Consider the following 19,801-nt stretch of genomic DNA (forward strand, 5'->3'; position numbering starts at 1 on the left):
TGATTTCCCAATACGCTTTAATGAAGGAAACAAAAACAGATACATGAAGGATTTGATATTTCTCCTGGACTATCATTCCATAACAGAGTTTATGACTGTAAGCATGCAGGTTTGAGACTACAGGACAAAGCCGCTCGTCATTTGGAGATGCATACTGAAACCATTTCGATGTTTGTAAAACTCTTCAAAAAAGTCGTACAACCACACCAACATTTAATCTTTTCGGTTTTAATTACAGCTACAAGAACTAATACAATATAACAAACGTTCATACAGGAAATCCAAATAATTGAAACACACATGGCTCTCAGTTATGTTGGTGAAGAATAAATTTGATACCACTGATTAACAGATTAGGGAGGGCTTGAAAGTGGTATCTTATCAAAAGAAACAATAGATACAAAGCAAAATGCTTTGTATCTATCTTGAGAATAGCACAGAAAAGACCACCCGAGAACCGGAGCACTGAAATGGAATAAAACGTAATAAATACACAGTATAAAACTCAGTTCTACTCCTCAAATGTTGGTGTAATGTAAAGAGAAAACAAAAACAGAGCAGAGCCCTCTCCACTCACATTGGCCAAATAAAAATTGACAAACCAAACAAACTGAAGAATCCATTAAAAATCAATACCAGCCTTTTCATAGCGCATTATAAAAGAACCTGGTGGGATGGATGGCTGTCATTCATACATAGATAAATGAGAAGAAAAAAAAGTTACAAAGAAATAAGACATTCATCATACAGGTTAAAGTCAAAAGAAGCAAAACAAAGGGGCCCAACACACATTGGAATTTTTTCCATTAACAGGTGGCCTGCAGCCACCTAGTGGCTATAAGTAGTAATGTCACATGGATGTCAACCTTCACCAGTACAGTCGGAAATCACAGATGGGGACATCGCTCTCTTGCTTCCGATCAGAGACAAACCAATGCCCTCCACGATGACCAGAGGGCAGCTAATTAAACCTAAGTGCCAGCTCAGCTCTACGGGTCACATTCCTGTCAGCGCGCTGCTGGATAGTGATGATAGACGACTGTTTACAGGGGGAGGAAGCAGACAACGGATAGTCCTGATCACAGGTACAGTAGAGTTCAGGTGGGAGGGACCAGACTGAGTAGGTCCTTAGTCACTGTCAAACTTAATGGAGTTGACCGAGGTGGAGATGGCTCCGCCGCGGTAGCTCCCCCTCTTCTTCTTCGTCTTTTCATGGCGGAATGACTTGCCTTTAGTGAACCTGAGCACATCGTTGGCTTTCTGGCCCCAGTCCCCGTTGGCCCCGTACTGGAATAGCAGAGACAAATGAACATGTTGTGTGAGAGTCAATTATTGGATGACATCAGCAATCCTAGTGTGTAGTGCGGTTGTAAGAATGCTCACAGTGGTTACTGAGCTCACCTTTGCATCAAAAGAGTTGTCCTGCAGACGGGGATCCACCGCTACTTCTTCTTCTCTTATTCTACGGAATGGTACATTGGAGGCCTGAAAGAAAAGTCAATTCTGTCAAATGATGGCTCCTCCCCTTCAGGAAACTCAGGCTAAAACTAAGTTCCAGCGTAGCAGGCTTTACCTTCTTATTGGCTTTAGGAAACGTTTGTGGTGTGGTTGTTATTTTCTTGTTTTTCGGTGTCTTGACTTCCGTCTCTTCCTCTTCACCTTCTGATGATTCTTCATCTCTTTTTCTCTTTCCATTGGTACCTGCATACATTAGAGGAAGAAAGTTACTTGTGCTGCTCATTGAGTGGATCACAATCGCAAATCAGTCAACAATAGAAGTGTTCTATAAAGCCAAGCTGCATGAAATTGTACAACATTTGAAAGACCAGTAACACATTTCTTGTAATGACTATTTGAGGGATCCAGTGTGCCGCCATGTACTGTTTGTTTGGGACTCACATTTTGCTACAGGGGTGTTGGGTGCTGTGGCTGCTTTTTTTGGCGCTTCCTCCTCTGATGAACTGTCTGCAGAGCTGCTGCTTTCCTGAGGCTTAGAAGCTGGGGTCGTCTTGGGTGCGGCAGCAGGTGTAGCGGGTTTTACGGTACTTTTGCTGGCCGCTTCTTCCTCGTCAGAGCTGCCGTCACTGGATGAGGACTCTGCTGGATTTCCTGGGGTCTTTGGTGTTGCTACCTTGGGTGTTGCCATCTTTCCATTGGAGACTGCAGGCTTAGCAGGGGTGGACTTGGTCTTGGTCTCCGTCTCCGAGTCAGAGCTGTCCGAGCTGCTATCCTCAGCCTTCTTGGTTGGAGCTGCAGCTGCCTTTGTGGCTTTGGGCGTGCCAGCAGGGGCCACTACTGCTGGAGCTGGTTTCTTGACTGCAGGTTTCTTGACTGCAGGTTTGGCTGCCTCATTCTCAGAGTCTGAACTGTCAGAGTCAGAGCTGCCCTCTGCTGCTGCCCCAGGCTTTGCCGCAGGCTTTGTGACTGGGGTAGCAGATTTAGCTGCTGCTGGCTTGGCTTTCACTGGTTCTTCCTCGTCCTCAGAGGAGTCAGAGCTGCTTTCTGCTGCAGCAGGAGGCTTTGCCACAGGAGTAGCTGGTTTAGCTGCAGGTTTAGCTGCAGGCTTAGCCTTGACTGCTGCTTCATCTTCAGAAGAGGAGTCAGAGTCTGAGCTGCTTTCTGCTGCAGCAGCAGGCTTTGCCACAGGAGTAGCTGGTTTAACTGCAGGCTTAGCCTTGACTGCTGCTTCATCTTCAGAAGAGGAGTCAGAGTCTGAGCTGCTTTCTGCTGCAGCAGGCTTTGCCGCAGGAGTAGCAGGCTTTGAGGTAGGCTTAGCTGCAGCAGGTTTAGCCTTGACTGCTGGTTCTTCGTCTTCAGAAGAGTCAGAGCTGCTTTCTGCAGCAGCAGGCTTTGTTGCAGGAGTAGCAGGCTTTGATGCCGGCGTAGCTGGTTTAGCTGCAGGCTTAGCCTTGACTGCTGCTTCGTCTTCAGAAGAGGAGTCAGAGTCTGAGCTGCTTTCTGCTGCAGCAGCAGGCTTTGTTGCAGGAGTAGCAGGCTTTGATGCCGGTGTAGCTGGTTTAGCTGCAGGCTTAGCCTTGACTGCTTCTTCATCTTCAGAAGAGGAGTCTGAGCTGCTCTCTGCTGCAGCAGCAGACTTTGATGCAGGAGTAGCTGGTTTAGCTGCAGGTTTAGTCTTGACTGCTGCTTCATCTTCAGAAGAGGAGTCTGAGCTGCTTTCTGCTGCTGCAGGCTTTGCCGCAAGAGTAGCAGGCTTTGATGCAGGGGTAGCTGGTTTAGATGCAGGCTTAGCCTTGACTGCTGCTTCATCTTCAGAAGAGGAGTCAGAGTCTGAGCTGCTTTCTGGAGCAGGCTTTGCCGCAGGAGTAGCAGGCTTTGATGTAAGCTTAGCTGCAGCAGGTTTAGCCTTGACTGCTGGTTCTTCATCTTCAGAAGAGGAGTCAGAGCTGCTTTCTGCTGCTGCAGCAGCAGCAGCAGCAGCAGCAGCAGGCTTTGATGCCGGTGTAGCTGGTTTAGCTACTGCAGGTTTAGCCTTGACTGCTGGTTCTTCGTCTTCAGAAGAGGAGTCAGAGCTGCTTTCTGCTGCAGGAGTAACAGGCTTTGATGCCGGTGTAGATGGTTTAGATGCTGGCTTAGCTTTCACAGGAGCCTCATCTTCAGAACTGCCATCTGAATAGACATAATATATTTTTTTATTTTATAAATAGACAGTAATGTACACTAAGTTGCCAGTTTATTGGGTACACCCAGCTAAATCTAATACTGTGTAAAACAACAGCCCTGCAACAACGTTCTACACCGTGTTCAGTCAAACAGTTACAACAAAAACTGAACATTTTATCCTTCATGACGCTAGAATTTATTGCAGGACTGTTGTAAGTAGACAGCATTAGTTTTAGCTAGTCGAAGCTACTAAACTGGAGTGTATGTAACAGAGCAGGGGTAAGAATGGAAATCATTTCAGAACCGACAGTGCTCATGATGAACTTTCATGATGAATACTAGCCTTGATCCCGCCACAAAATGGTTAAACAAGCAAAGAGATTTACATAAATTAAAGCAAATTCAAGGTATTACTAGAAATATAATCACATCTTCAGAAATGCCGAGCTCACATGCTCAAAATCTGGATTCTGTTACCTGAGCTCGAGGACTCGTCTTTTTTAGCTGGGGTAGTCTTGGCCGGTGCAGGTTTAGCTGCAGGTTTTTTTGCCGTCTCCTCCTCGTCTGAACTGGAATCCTCCTCTGAGGAGGATTCTTTAGCCGGTGTGACTTTAGCTGCAACAGGTTTAGCTGGAGCAGCTTTAGCAGGAGTCGCCTTCGCCACAGGCTTCTTCACATCCTCTTCGTCCTCTGAACTTGATGAGTCTTCCTCTTCAGCAGGTGCAGCCTTGGCTGCGGCAGGTTTCACTGGCACAGCTTTAGCTGGTGTGACTTTGGCTGGAGGCTTCTTTGCCACCTCTTCATCTGAGCTTGAATCTGGAAAGACACGGGCATGAGGAAAATGATTTGTCACATTTTCCATCGGATAACAAAAATGTACAGATGATTTGATGATACTGATTATTACCTGAGCTCTCAGAGCTGGACTCCTGCTTCTTTGCAGCAAGTTTGGGCACCACAGGTTTGGCAGCCGGGGTTTTTGCCGGTGCAGGTTTTGCTGAAGATTACAATGCTGTTAGACATGCCATTAAAAACATGGATACTTCAAGTTGGAAAAGGTGGGCCCCTCTTACCGGCTACTTTTTTCTCTTCTTCCTCATCACTGCTGTCTGACGAGTCGCTGTCCTTGGCCTTGCTGGCTGCTGGTGCCTTCTGGACTGAAGCAGGAGGTGGAACTGCACTGTATGCTCCTATCAAGACAAAGGAAACAGCGTCATAACATGGACCTCAGGGCCTCTGTACAATATTTTAGGCACTTAGAATTAGCTGTTGACGTCGTCTGGTCTTCATATAGGACAAACATGGTCGGCGGTCTTGGCCATGGATGTGAAGCACTCCAAAAACGGTGCTGGCAAGTTTAAATGTTTCAACTTTTTTTTTTTTTTTTTTTTTAAAGGAATCGCTAAGACTACTTCCCAGCAGGGGAAAAGCTAACAGGACAGACTCCGACTCTATATCCTGTATGAAAAAATCTTTAACTATGTTTCCATGTAGCGCTGTTTAACACGAGCATGTCAGTAACTAATGAAAGCTGTGCTCTCTTTGCAAGTGCAATCAAACCTACTCTAATGTTCAAAAAGCAGATGGATGAATAGAAGGGCAACGTGTGTGTGTGTGTGTGTGTGTGTGCGTGCGTGCGTGCGAGACTACGCTACAACAACAAAAATGAAAGGATATGCCGCAGCAACAATCTAACAGTATACTTTATCTCAATAACAAACTGAACTTGTCCTTTTTGGCTCCTGCACATTGCGTATAGGGGCAGCCAGAGGATATAAGGGTATGAAAAAGGCATAACAACATACCTGCTTTGGGTTTTTTGCTGGGCGGAGCCTCGTCTTCAGATGAAGAGTCTTCACTGCTCGATTTAGCAGCAGCAGCCTTTACTGGGGCAGGTTTAGCTGGAGCCTATCAGGACAGTTGGCGTAAGTATAGCGTCTTACTAGGTATATACACAAACATGTATGCATATATAAACATATCTTATACAATCACAATCAAAACTATTAAAATCCATGTAATGATATTTAGATATGACCAGACTCTTTTTGCATACCTTGGCTGGTTCTTCATCTTCAGAATCTGAGGAACTATCTTCGCTGCTCGCCTGCTTTTTCTGAGCTGCAACTTTAGCAGGAACCGCTGGTTTGGGTGCTGTGACGGCGCCAGCCTTGGGTTCTAATAATCAGAGGTAAATTAGATAAAACACATTTCATTATCAGCTCAATTTTAGTTCACAATTCAAGGCGGTTGCAATACACAATATTAATGATGTCTGGCTCTAAACTCACTTGGTGTAGGGGCTTTGGCGGGCTGCTCATCCTCAGAATCTGAGTCTTCACTGCTAGAGCTGCTGTCTTTCTTCCTTGCTGCAACAGGCGACTTCACAGGAGCCTTTGTGCAGAAACAAAATTTGTTAGCATAAATGCACAAGCATAGCCTTTCACCAATGACTAGATCAGGGATGATTCTTTAATTTGGATGATTCCTCCTACTTTTGCAGGTGTCTTTGCTGGAGCCTTCTCTTCAGAGTCACTGGAGTCTTCACTGCTGCTGGATGCAGCTTTACTAGCTGCTGCTGCTTTAACAGGCACCACCTTGGCCGCTAAAACAAACAGAAATGTAATCTGATGATGTGGTACAACATTTCAGAATGGCACATTACTGACACAATTCGACCAGATTTATCAGTTCTCCGTGTCAAACATATTGACATTACCTGCAGGGGCTGCCTTGGTTGGTTTTGCAACAGCTTCTTCATCCTCGCTGCTCGACTCCTCGCTGCTGGAGCTCTCTGCACTGGTTTTTGCTTTCTTGGCTGACGGACCGCTTGCAGCTTCACCCTTGTTAGGAGGCGCCTTTCGTTTCTTGGCTTCAGGCGACCTAGGAAGAACCAATGTTATATTAAAGCTCACATTTTATTTTCGCCCGGTTTCCCCTCGACAACAGAACAGAAGAGCGACAGAGTGTATTGATGTCAACTAGAGACAGATCCTGGAGCTGCTGCTAAGGGAGCAAATAAATCCTAGGACACTGGGACAGCAGCAGTGGGGATTCTATACATTAATTCATAACATACAGCAAAAAATGCATGACTGGCATCACCATAAATGTACTAGTGTTAACCAAATGACAAACTGTTGTCCATACGTCAGATGTTAAATTAGCTATTTACTTGTTTTTAAATTATATACGACTATATTTTCTACTTAATTGTAAGCTTGATGAACCAACAGAGTCTATCACAAATTCAAAAGTTTGCGGATCATTTAAGTTTCGCCGCATAATGTCACCAGTTTTAGCACTACTCTAACAGGGAAAACTGTGCTTATGTTTGCACATTTGACAAAACAGTGTTCAGTATGCTTTAAGGTCGATTTGTGCTCTGGAGGGATTCTGAGCGTAGACAACAGATCTGGTTAGCCGTGGCAGCATTTGATTGATGGGGGGGGGGGGTACCTACAACGCTGGTGGGCCATATTTTATATGTATATTGATATTAGTAAAAACGTAATAAGCTTGACTGAGGGACAAAAAAGGCCATAAGTAACTCACTTCACCCAGAAGTTGTAGATGTTGAGGAGGCTCTCGTCGTTTGGATCTTGTTGAGTCTGTAGAGAAACACGTGAAGCACCAACTTAGTCCAACAATTCCAGAAGTTTCAAGGTTTACGTAATTTAACAATCAGTTGCAATTTCCCACAATGCAAACCACCCACTGTATGATTTGCATTTACAATTTAACAGATGCGAACGTTAATATTTGCGAATAAACAAGTGGTAGATGAAACACAACTTGTGCACGTGCCCCTACACGTGTAAATGTAACCAGTGGCTGCACGGTCACTGTACGTTACACAGCAATCGTTGTACTTTTACTCCTCGTGCAGCAACTTCACGTCAAAGCTATAGACAGGCAACACGACACACTGACTGCCAACCACACACGGCGGGCCGCTTACCACTTTAGTCTGCTTCAGAAACTGCTGAGCCGCCTTTGTGAACTTGTTCTCCAGCAGAAACGAATATACGCATTTGTAAAGATCACTCGGCTTCGAGTTTTGCTCCGCCATCTTCACCACGCTCCTGGAAGGAAAGAAAGTGAACGGAACCTGTGAGCATGTGCGTAGGCGCCTATTGATGACGTTACCATGTGCTTTAAAAGCGTACACGACTTTGGTTTTTGAATAAGAGTTTGAGGCATTTGAACCTATGTTTTGAAGCCTTTTTACATGGTTTGGACACAATTCTTTAATTTCATCTCCGGTTCACGTTGTGCATTTATACAAGTTACAGCTCTGGTTTTTAGCACCAGGAAGTCTCGTGACACCTCATTAGCAATCTCAATTTCCTCCCAGGATTTTTTTTATTTTTTACGTTTTAAATAAAAGCATATTCGTTTAGTGGGAGTTTATTAGTAGTACCACATGAATACTCTCTTATTTTCCAGATTTGATTAGTCATTTTGTTATCAACATAGACGCAGACTTTATACGTCATCACCAAAGACCTTCCCCGTCCCTCGTGTCATAACATGGTCGCCTTTAGCTGGGTAATCTGGCAATGACACAGACCCACTGTCAGCTGAATTAAACGTGCGAATCGAGGATTTCTTCGCCGAAGCCATGCCTCGCTACGAACTGGCCCTGATCCTGAAGGCGATGCAGCGGCCGGGGACGTCGGCTGCTCTCCGGCGGACAGTGGAGACTTTGATGGAGCGCGGCGCGGTGGTGAGGGACCTGGAGAACCTGGGGGAGAGACTGTTACCCTACACGATAACCAAACACAATCAGAGGCACAGCCGAGGGGGATACTTTCTGGTCGATTTCTACGCAGCCCCCAGCATCCTCACAGGCTTACTGGACCATCTGCACCGCGATGTGGACGTGGTGAGGCCCACTGTGCTGAAGAAGGACGCCCAGGTTCCCAGCAGTAACTGCTGTGGTCCCCAACAGTGATCGAATGTAAGGAATGGTTGATATGTGGGTTAAAGCCAAGTGCATCGGTGCTAACCATGTGTCTGTTTAAAAATGAAACCCACAGCTGGTGCAGGAGTGGCCTTTTCACTCACACTAGTTTGCACAAGTTGCCAACAGGTTGGGATTATTGTGTCATAAGTGTTCCATGCATGGATGTAGTGCTGCAATTAGATCATATTTCCATTATTTATTAACATGCTTAATCAATGCTAAAATAATTTCTTCAGTAAAATGTCAAACACAATGATGCCTATCACAGGTTAAGATGGAGCTCAATGTGATTCCTAAAGTAAAAAGCTTCAGTTTTCAATCTATATTATGAAACCAAGAAGATCAAACAAGGAAAGGAAATAAGGAAATATCGATATGCTTGAGTATCGCAATATTTTTGGTGATATGGTATCGATTCTCAAAATGGTATCGTTTCCATGCAAAAATTCACAGCAGACAGTAGCTCAGAGGGGGTTCACCGGGAGGAATTCTGGGAATCCCTGATGAGGTCTTCAAGCTAGCTTTTGTCAGGTCGGTCTCATCTTCCAACAGTTCACACATCACGCTTTAACGTGGATTTGCGAGCACCGAGCCAAAGCAGACTTGCCTCTGATCTGGGGCTTTGATCGGGGAGCTCCAAAAAATAGTGTGTGAAGAGAAAGTCAGAGCTTAAATGTGTGTAGTGTGAACTAGGCATTACAGTATCACTACATTGAATATTAACCCATGTATAATGATACTTATCGCGAGAGTTTTGCCAATAAACAGCCAAAGTCTGCATGTATTAGTTGACAAACACCAAGGTCATGAATTTTCTGTCAGTGGACTAGCCAATTAATGTACTAATCATTTTAGTACAACCTGGCTAACAAGGAACAATGGATAGAAAGGGCCCAAAACCATGCACACACACACACTTATTTTCTCGGCAGCTTTACGGCTCCATTATGGGCGATATGAGGCAGCAGGGCCGTCCCTAAAGTAAATGGATATCTATGGATAGCCATACTGTTTTTATCAACTAATAGGTTAGTGGAATTAATCTAAAAATCTGTAGAACATGTTCAAGTATTAGGACATGAAAGACACATGCTTGTCTCTGCTCAAGGGTACCTTCGGGAATAACTAAATTGCTTATGTAAAGAGAACATGCACTACAGTGTAAGATGTAGTGCAGTTGGCCTCCTTGTAGTTAACAATAGTGAATAAAGAAGAAATCCCCAGATAAAATAGATCAGTATACGCTAATTAACAAGATGCAGTACAGAAGTGCCAAAAATATGTGAATTTCTAAATGTTGTCGCCTTTACATAGTTTGTCAAATATAAAGCACTTTTTATTCTACTGTAAAATGTAATGCTCCACATATCTGTGTCACTATTCTTTATGAATCAGCTGTAGTGGATTTGTATCAAAATGTTATTGGTATGTGTTTATGATCAAAATCCAGTATCATTCAGAGTAATCTTATAATGACTTCATTAAATGTGTTCATGCAGTCAATGTCCTTTACCTTCAGTTCATGGAGATGATGCTGTGCTGACTGTGCTGTAACTTATTTGTTCCCTTTGTTTTCCAGGTTTCCACAGCTCATATCCAGACCGTGTACAGTGTGATGCTTCCCTATTTGATCTTTTCCATTGGTGTTGGCCTACATTTCGAAGTTACGTCATAATAAACTACTTTTTTTTTTCTATCTCATTTGCAAGTTTTCTTGACTTTTTGTTAAAACATGTTAGGCGTGTGCACCACATGGTGTTAAACAATGTGATAGCAGTTTCAGTTCCTTTTTTCATTCGCCGAGACAGTGCAGTTCTGAATTCCTGTGGTTGAGTAGCATTTTGGACTTGGATCATTGCCCTCTGAGAACACACTGTAAGTAATAAACAGCTGCCACTGAGCTTCCAAGCCTGGGTATTTTCTCCTCACTGGATCAGATTAAACAACCCCCCATTCATTTTAAGAGACCAAGGTTACCAGGGTTTTTCCGGGACTTTCTGGGCGTGTTTATCTTTGTTAGTTAGCTGGAATGGCAATTGTGTAAATCCACCTTTGCTTGGCCGTGTCTACCCCCACCACAGTCGTCGCACACCATGCATTTATGGAGTGGGGACAATTTGTATTGACGATTTTGATTCAGTAGGTAGAAATTAGCATTGACTTGTGTTGTCTTACAAATACCTTTCTATTTAGATACTGCAGGAAAACGTTTTTTTTTATCAACTATACAGCCACCACTGGAAAAACCCTAATGTTTAGTATAGTAACACAAGCTGTCTGATAATAACCCCTGGGTTTATATTAAACATCTATCAAACATTTACTAATAAACATCTCACTTGTTTTACGCACCTAGTAAAACAAGTGAGATGTTTAAATACGATTTAGATCTTTAGAAACTTGTGTGATCGCATCAGGCAGTCACATGTCTCGGTGAGCAGTCAGCTGACAGTGAGACGTCATAAAAGCAGATCCGCGGGCCTCACCGTCTGCATTGCAGTATTCACAGTTCACTGGCGTACTTCATCCACTACAGAGAGACGAGCCGGAAAACAGCGGAGTCATGCTGCTCCTAACTCTACTTTTCGTGTCTTCAGGTAACGTCAACACGAAGGGAAATGTTTTGTGCTAAGTCGGTGGTACTGTTCAGACAGCGGTCAATGCGCTGTAAAGTGTGTCTGGTTGTGTAACTACGGAGCTCACGCGAAGTGCGTTTCAACACGAGAACACGGAAGCCTTTCAAGCCGCTTTTGTAAACACTAACAAATCGGACAACGTTAACTTGAACAGAAAGCGCTGCTTTGTACTGAAGACATGTTATTTAAGATGCAGACGTCGGGTGTTTGTCCTCATTAAATGATTACACCAATGTTACATCTATAGACGAGGTCTGTTCTATGAATCTTGGCGTTTTCCGTTTGAGGTTTTGAGGCGTAATTGTTGGCCCGCTCGCTAACGTTAGCCAGATAACGCTAGTTAACTGGTTAGGTAAACATGTATTCCACGTTGGTCTGTATTTAGATATTTGACTGATATTAAATACGTATTTGTTGTTTATAAAAGTATGTAGGAACATCCCCATACATCTAGCTACATCAGTAGACGTAGCTAACACATTCGGGATCGTGTGTGTGTGTGTGTGTGTGTGTGTGTGTGTGTGTGTGTGTGTGTCGGTATAGGCTAATATTTTATCAATAATAAATATTATTTTATATCTTTGTAGGGGCTGATACTTTCCAGCTTCCCTGCTTTGACCAGACAATGAATGTACCTTTTTTTTTTTCCCTTTTTTTTTTTTTAATGTTGACCCTTTGTCTGGTTTCACGAGGAAGTTCAGATAGGATTCTCTAAACCAGCCACTTTCATTTCAGCTTTTTAGTAAAGGGTAAATGCAATTTTAAAAGTTATTTTTGTTCCTCACGATTTTCTTTGTAACCAGTATCTGTCTCCACGTGCACGTCTGGCACCAAGAGCTAAGCTATTTGTACTTTATGTTCCGACGAAACCGGGACAGTGAAAGAAACGGTTGCCGAAGTTATTGCTGCCATGAAGCTATGCATAACATGAAGCTATGCACAACATGAAGCTATGCACAACATGAAGCTATGCACAACATGAAGCTATGCACAACATGAAGCTATGCATAACATGAAGCTATGCACAACATGAAGCTATGCATAACATGGCTTTTCATATGATAAATGCTGACTTGGCCCAGCGGTATTTGAAGTAAAGATCTGAAATGATTGTTTTTGTTCTTATCAAAACGCATACTGTGGTTTCTTGCAGTATTGATTCCTTCAAGTCGTGGTATTTGTGCTTTGTGTATTTTGTGCTTATCTTAAATCTGACTTCTGGTTAAAGAATATTTTTTTCATTTAATGTCGTCTTTGCTCTTACACATTATTGCATGTCGTAAGATTAGCGTTCACTTATGTTGTTCAACCAGTATTATGTTGACTTCCTTTAACTGAAGTGGCCGCTACACTGAAACTCTTTCTCAGACTGTTGTTGAACAAAGTAATCTGAATCCTATGTTAAGCCCTCTGTGCTTCAATGCGACATGTGACGTTGATTCACTGTCATTTTGATGAGTTTTCTGTTTCAGAATGATGGTCACAGGAAGTGAGTCAAACATAGGCCTGAACATGTTGCAGCTTCTTTTTTTATTTTTATTTTTTGTACTACCTTTCTCTAACAAATAACTTGTTTTCCTGCTGAGTTTCATTACATGAAGCCGAGACGTATTTCTCTCGCTGTGTATTGCCTTGTTAAATGTTTACTGCTGTGCAGAGACGTCCTCCTTGTAGTCTGTCTGCTTGGGAACAGTTTGTTATTCAGTCTGACTGCTCATGTGACCCAGTGGAGGGTGGGAGGGCCCTGCCTGTACAGAGCAGGAGGGCTCTCCTAGTGGTGTAACTGGGTTATATGAAGGTTTGTTTGACCTCCGTTCCCAAATCATGGTTGTTATCACCAAAGGCTATTCCGTGGACTCTGCAACTTTTGCATGCTGCTTTTATGTCATGTTAAAGATGTGTTCATTTTAACAGTATTCTACTTATAATTCTAATCTATGAGAAATGGAGATTATCTGTATCTAGCTCTGTTTCTCAAGCAGGGTTTAAGCGTAGTAGTGTAAACGGGAAATGATGCCGCAAACTATTAGGTTCTTTCCCATATCACTTTATCGCTTCAGTAAAATGGAGAACTGAGAACATTAACCTCCTCTTTAATTATTATTATTTTTTTGCATTGAGCCACTAATGCCCCTTTCAGCTCTCATGGTATTTCTTTCTGACTGACTGGTTGGTTGGTGGGAAACGGTGTCAGATTGAGAAGTATATGCTAATGCAACGTAACGGTTAATGAGCTAATGGGATTTACTGTGTTTTTCCGTGATTGCAGTTATAAAACAGTTTCAAGAGTATTTACCCACAATCCTCAGTGTTTGAAGTAGTTCTATCTTCACAGAGCAAGCCCACTGATATAATTGATGCTGAGTCGGTTTTCAATGCATTTGAGCTCTTCAATGCAGTAGTTTGTGCTCATCAGACTTGGTAGCTTTGAGCCTGGTGAAGTCGTCAGAGCTTAAAGTGAACTTTGATAAAATAAATTCCCCGCCTCTTCTCATCTGCAACATATTGTAAAACTCAGCTGACCAGGGTTTGGTTGACATTTTTGTCTTCCCTTTCTACAGGGTGTTTTTGAAAATCAAACCTGCCGTTACAAAGTTGAAAGTGAATTCTTAAGAAGTTCCCCCCCTTTTTTTTTTTTTTTTTATTAAATAATGTTTTGAGGAAGTATGTTGGCCTTGATTCGTCCCACTGGCTTCCCCAGCAAGATGGTTTTAAAAACCTCAAACCAGTAGGTGCAGACAGTGGTTTCTAAAGAAAGAAACTGAATTTTAAGTCTACAGCATAAAAGACTATTTCTGCTTGTGCCTTGTTTACCTCCTTTAAGTAGTAATATGATATCCAGGAATATGGTTTTGACACGTGTCTGCTTCTTCTGAAAGGTATGACATTTGACTGAATTTTTTTTTTGGTCTCTTTTGCAGTTGCAGCAACCCCTCTGCTGGGCACTGAGCAGTGTGCTCGTGGCCCCCTCTACTGGTGTCAGAATGTAAAGACGGCATCTCTGTGCGGAGCGGTGACTCACTGCCGGCAGAATGTCTGGAACAAGCCTCAGATGGTGAGCTCTTTCTTTCAAATAAAGGGACGATGCCATTCATATTCTTTTGTTTGTTCTAAAATGATATAGAAATGTTTCACCAACAGATGGCACACGCTAGTCTTAAACTTTCACACATTCCTTATTTGTGTTGGATATTATTTACACATGACAAACCCAATTGTCTGGTTTCAGAGAACCGTGCCATGTGACTTGTGTAAAGAGGTGTTGGTGGTGGTGGAGCAGATACTGAAGGACAATGGCACTGAGGTAAGATTTAAAAAAACAAACAAATCACCTGTGTTGAGAAAACCTTTTGATAAGAAAATGAGTTGTCAGCAAATTTACCAAGACTTGCACTCCTTTGGAGGACTGATGTGGGAATTGATGTCATTGCAGGCTGAGGTTCTTGGGTACCTGGAGAAGGCCTGCCAGCTCATCCCTGAGAAAAGTTTCTCTGCCGAGTGCAAGGAGATGGTGGACGACTACTACCCCATCATCATCGGAATCATCAAAGGAGAACTGGTGAGCACAGTCGACCCGTTTGTCCAAGTCGTGGCCTGTTTTCAATTTGAATATAAATGGGAAAACCTGCGGGTGAAGGTCCAAGGGTTGTAACAATTAACCGAAACGATTTAGGCACATCACAAGGTGCGTTTTTATATGGTTTGCATTTACATCTGTGATGTTTTAGATAAAACTTGTTTTGCCAGAAGTCTCGTTAAAGCTTATTGGAGATCAGTTCATCGTTCGGCCTCTTTTAGGACTCTCGGTAAATGGTCCATCTGCCCCTCGGTGTCAAAACCGAAAAGAGAAGTGGCTGTTAGCAAAGCGCAGTGAGCTGAATAAGGGCTATTGATGGGGGAAGTGAGTCAAAGTCTAAATGGGAACAGAGTAGTCATTGTGTAATACTCAACCTCATGACTGGGAGCTTTGGGTGTTGCTTTCTTTGTTTCAACTCTCACCTGCTGCAACTGTGAATAAAAGAGATGGTTCTTTACAGATAATATTAAAAGCCTAATTTTGGTATATTGCTACGTTTTTGTATTATACAGTTTTTTTTTTTTTACACATCGTCTTTGTTTCGTTTGCCACATTGTGAAATGAATAGAGTATTGATCAATTTTATTTTAAAAATGATTTACTTTTGTTAACATGTATACAAGACTTCCAGTTGTTGAAGTAACTTGAAGTTGTGTGTCTTTAGGAGGATCCCAGTGAGGTGTGTGGTGCCATCGGGCTGTGTCAGTCCCAGCAGGCAGCCCTGGCTAAGGCTCTTGCCAAGGAGCCGCTCGTGTCCAATGAAATCCCTCAGGTGGACCTCTCCATGCAAGTGGCCCCCTTCCTCCTCAATGTGCCCGGGCTCCTCTATCCTCAGGAGGACCAAAAGCAAGAGGCCCCCAAACAAGAGAGTCCAAAGCAGGTACACAGTTTAACTGCCTTCAACTATCTCCACCTGTTGTTGAGTATTGTCTTAATTTGGCCCTGACTCTTACCTTCCCTGTAGCAAAGTGATGACGTGTGCCAGGACTGCGTCAAGTTCCTGACTGATGCTCAAGCTGAAGCAAAGGCCAACTCCTCATTTGTCAGCTCGCTCATTGAGAATATTCAGAACCAGTGTGACCTGCTTGGAGCAGGCATAGCTGAGATGGTGAGAGCCCTTTACAAGTGAAGGAGGTTTGATTAAATGCATGTTTTTCTTTGTCAAACAAAGAAAATCCCCAAACTGTTTTTTCCTCATTGCAGTGCAAGCAGTATGTCGGCCAGTATGGTGAACTTGTTGTGGAGCAGCTCATGTCCATGGTGAGTGTCCTCCTAATGCACTTAGCTGATTTCAAAAGAAAGGAAAACCTTTTTGTGTTTGTTTATTTAATCTACAGTTTAACATGATTGGTGAATATATTCTAATATTTAATGACGAGCTTAATCATCAACACTAACGAGTCTGATCATTTGTCATTTTGCTGGTGCTAAGTCTATGTTCAGTCTTGCAGCACCACCTGGCCTGCTGACCTCAATTTATCCACATCTTTAAATCTTTTTTTATTTCTGTTTTCTTTTTTTCCCCTCGTGTTCCTCCTTTTACTTTTCTCCTCTCCATTAATGTTGTCCTGCTCTGTTTTTCTCCTGCTCTGGGCTTTGTGTGCTGCTCCCCAGGAACAGGTAGGTCTTTCCGTGTTCCGCCTGTGGTCTCTTAACCTTTTTAGCTCTTGCTGCTTGTGCTGTCCGCTCCTAGTGCTACTCACCTGACCCTGTAGCGATGCATGTAAATGATAAATGTCATTAGAAGGGAGACTACTTTATTTAACCTGAACCCCGTGCTTGTGTGGCTAATGTCTTGATACCTAAATGCCTGTTGGAACACGACAGTGAAGGACCACATTAAGTATGTGAAAACTAAGTCACGACATCTAAGCAGAGTGATTCACTGGTCTTTACTAACATTGACGTAGTTAGCCCCCTTTGTCCAGTATGGGTGTGTGGCTTTGTTTGATGCTGGCTAAAGTAAGCAGAGTTGGATTTATTTTTTGTAAAATAGAAACTCGTGGATATTGCATGGGTAGCAATGTTGTGGAATGGTATGCAGATTACAGACGCATGACTTGCAGACTTTTTTGTAGACCTTTCTCCATGTGTTCAGAAGTAACGATCCCTTTGTGATCTCAGGAACCCAAGGACATCTGTGTCCACGCTGGCTTCTGTACTGCTACGAAGAAGTCCATTCCCATGCTGATGCTGCAGGCGGCCAAGACTGTACCTGCTGCCAAGACTGTACATGCTGCCAAGCTTTTCCCTGCCACCAAGATCGAGTCTGCCACTGACAAGTCTGCTAAGGTAAGTCATGGTGGACGCCCGACTGCTGACTCCTGCCAGTACTTCATAATGACACAAGATGGAACCGTATTGTACATGCAGATTAGACGGTGTCTTCTGTGTTTCAGCCCATGGTGCGAGTCCGTGAGTCCCCACAGTGTTCCATCTGCAAGTTTGTGATGAAGGAGTTGGAGGATCAATTGGTGGATCAGAAAACAGAGGTGGGGATTTGCGCTGCTAGATGTATCCAGTATGGCCATAAAACGACAGTAAACGTACTGTTGGTGCAGTGAGTTAGACTCTGCTCTGGTGTCGAGCTGATCCATTTGTCTCTGTCTCAGGAGGAGGTGGTTCATGCTGTGGAGAAGGTGTGCACATACCTGCCCTCCTCTCTGAGTGCCCAGTGTAAGGACCTGATTGAGACCTACGGCCAGGCCATCATTGAGCTTCTGGTGCAGCAGGCTGACCCAAAGACCATCTGCATAGTGCTGGCACTCTGCAATGATGCTAGCCGTGCTTTTGTCCGTAAGTTTGCAGTTTGTTTTTCCTTTCTTCTCTATAAAGAATATAAACCATTGTCCTGTTTGAGGCAGTTTCATGCTAGAATCTGGCAACATAATGTGCTCTATTTTAACTGACACCGGCAAAAAACAATTGACAGCAAAGCTGGCCTCGTATAAGGCAGTATGTGTGATGTCTTATTGTATTGTTTTTATTTACATCTGGGGGCCAAAGATGTACTTCCACATATGGATATTAACGGTGATTTCTGTTCTAATTCTCTCCAGCTGCACTTGACCAGACTCTCTTTAAGACTGGTGGCTACTGCGACGTATGCAAGATGGCCGTGAGTTACATCGATGGCATTCTGGAGAAGAATGCAACAGAGGCACAGATTGAGGAGGCTGTGAGGAAAGTATGCAGCTTCCTGCCCAAGTCTTTCCAGACCGAGGTGATTAGTTGTAGCACTACTAGTTTGATCTCCTTACCTTGTGTACCTTTTTTACCTATCCTCCTTGTAAACTCTTGTCTTTGTCAACAGTGTGACCAGATGATTCAAGAGTATGAACCAGTGATGATCCAACTGCTTCTCCAGATGCTCGATCCAGACTTTGTGTGCATGGTAAACTACATTCATTCAGAACTAAATAACCGTAATAAGAACACTTTATCGTTAAGCAGTTTCTTGGTTGTGCCCAGGAAACATGAGTACTCACTTATTTCTGTCATAAGTTGTTGGTAACAAATGGTAAATGTAGATATTTAGCTTGCATGTTGCCAAGTCTAGTATCTGAGGGGTGTGTGTGTGTGTGTGTGTGTGTGTGTGTGTGTGTGTGTGTGTGTGTGTGTGTGTGTGTGTGTGTGTGTGTGTGTGTGTGTGTGTGTGTGTGTGTGTGTGTGTGTGTGTGTGTGTGTGTGTGTGTGTGTGTGTGTGTGTGTGTGTGTGTGTGTGTGTGTGTGTGTGTGTAACAGAAAGTGGGAGCCTGTCCTGAAGCTGTGCGCAGGCTGCTGGGAACAGAGCAGTGCAGCTGGGGACCTACATTCTGGTGCAAGAACATGGAGACAGCATCTCGATGCAATGTGAGTAGTTCAGTCGTATTTTGACACCTAAAGAGAGGCATTCTTAAGCCTGTTCTTTTTCTTTTTTTTTTTAACTGAATCGCCTGCCACTACTGATTCTTTAAACCTGGATATGTACATTCTTTATATCAAGGCTTGTCTAACCACTTGTTTCTGTCTTTTAGGCTGTGGATCACTGCAGACGCCATGTGTGGGTATAGAGGAAGCACAAACTGACCTGTAGGGAATTAAAAGAGAAATTACTGTAGTGCTGCGTCCCACTTTTAATTTTTGTCCCACTTATTGTTTTTAATGACTGCAGTTTGTTTAAATTAACTTTGATATTTTGAATGATGTCATGGTGGAAAGGGACTGGACTTTTGTTTTTCTGGGGGGGTGTGGCAAGGGAGGAGTGATGTCTGCAGCTCAGCCTTTTACTGCTTCGCTAAGCAAAAGTCCCAAAGCTTCACTGTCAGGCTTTGCAGACTTGCATCATACTTAACAATGTTGCTTGCTGAGTGTGGCGTATGTAAGGACACCGATTGTATCATTTTAAACGAGCAGCAGAGTGCTGCTGTCCTGATTGGTCTTTAGTGCTATTCCCCCTCACTTTTTTTGTTTTGTTTTTTTGATTCCTTCTCACTGGCGTAATTGAACGCAAATGGGAGAAACCGCTCTGTGTGTGTGTAAAGAATATCCAGCAGTACATACTAGCAGTATGTCTGATCCCTAAACAAATTATTTTGTAGAGAGAAAATGTGTTTCTGTATTAAGACTATATGGAGATAATCGATCCGAGTGTACTCTCCTCCCATTGTTTGCACTGTTCCTACTGTTTGTAAATCACTGTTTCTAACGTACAGAGAGCGCCTCCTCATTCGATTGTCTGCCTCACATCGTGAGCCAGCTGTCAGTCGATCTGTACATTTTTAACAATTAAAGTGATCTCAATCCACTTGGTTTCATTTCTTTTTCCCTTTGCTGTAAACCGACCATAACTCTACATTCTTATCAAGCTTGCCATTAAAAACCTACGGGCTCCTTTATTTGAGTGTTCACTTTTGCAGACCAGGGGGATTTTGTGCAACCTCAGCAGCCAGTCATGTCGCTGTCTCTTTAATAAAATAAAATAAAAAAACTTTCCAAGATTACGCTTTACTCTTGATA

General features: G+C 43.2%; 3 protein-coding genes across 3 annotated transcripts; 2 read left to right on the forward strand and 1 right to left on the reverse strand.

The window, feature by feature from the left end:
- On the reverse strand, positions 1-7,736 carry nolc1 (nucleolar and coiled-body phosphoprotein 1). Its single transcript, XM_068724756.1, has 14 exons — positions 7,583-7,736; positions 7,177-7,232; positions 6,341-6,504; positions 6,117-6,226; positions 5,913-6,015; positions 5,678-5,799; positions 5,427-5,529; positions 4,695-4,811; positions 4,529-4,618; positions 4,099-4,437; positions 1,900-3,627; positions 1,574-1,701; positions 1,402-1,485; positions 1-1,287 (listed from the first exon to the last, which is right to left on the reverse strand). The coding sequence occupies exons 1-14, from the start codon at positions 7,691-7,693 to the stop codon at positions 1,129-1,131; spliced, it is 3,414 nt and encodes a 1,137-aa protein (XP_068580857.1). The 5' UTR covers positions 7,694-7,736; the 3' UTR covers positions 1-1,128.
- Positions 7,737-8,115: 379 nt separating this feature from the next.
- Positions 8,116-10,286, forward strand: mrps6 (mitochondrial ribosomal protein S6). The gene is made up of 2 exons (XM_068724880.1): positions 8,116-8,584; positions 10,170-10,286. The coding sequence occupies exon 1, from the start codon at positions 8,246-8,248 to the stop codon at positions 8,576-8,578; it is 333 nt and encodes a 110-aa protein (XP_068580981.1). The 5' UTR covers positions 8,116-8,245; the 3' UTR covers positions 8,579-8,584; positions 10,170-10,286.
- A 779-nt stretch (positions 10,287-11,065) lies between these two features.
- On the forward strand, positions 11,066-19,589 carry psap (prosaposin). Its single transcript, XM_068724851.1, has 14 exons — positions 11,066-11,187; positions 14,148-14,281; positions 14,456-14,530; positions 14,660-14,785; positions 15,468-15,683; positions 15,768-15,911; positions 16,007-16,063; positions 16,928-17,095; positions 17,203-17,295; positions 17,416-17,599; positions 17,863-18,026; positions 18,117-18,197; positions 18,548-18,655; positions 18,820-19,589. Exons 1-14 carry the CDS (start codon positions 11,154-11,156, stop codon positions 18,853-18,855), a joined length of 1,620 nt encoding a protein of 539 aa, XP_068580952.1. The 5' UTR covers positions 11,066-11,153; the 3' UTR covers positions 18,856-19,589.
- The last annotated feature ends 212 nt before the right edge of the window (positions 19,590-19,801 follow it).

This window comes from Cebidichthys violaceus, unplaced genomic scaffold (assembly GCF_023349555.1).
Source record: "Cebidichthys violaceus isolate CVI_PGR_0920_01 unplaced genomic scaffold, fCebVio1.0.p SCAF_10, whole genome shotgun sequence".
NCBI classification, from domain to species: domain Eukaryota; kingdom Metazoa; phylum Chordata; class Actinopteri; order Perciformes; family Stichaeidae; genus Cebidichthys; species Cebidichthys violaceus.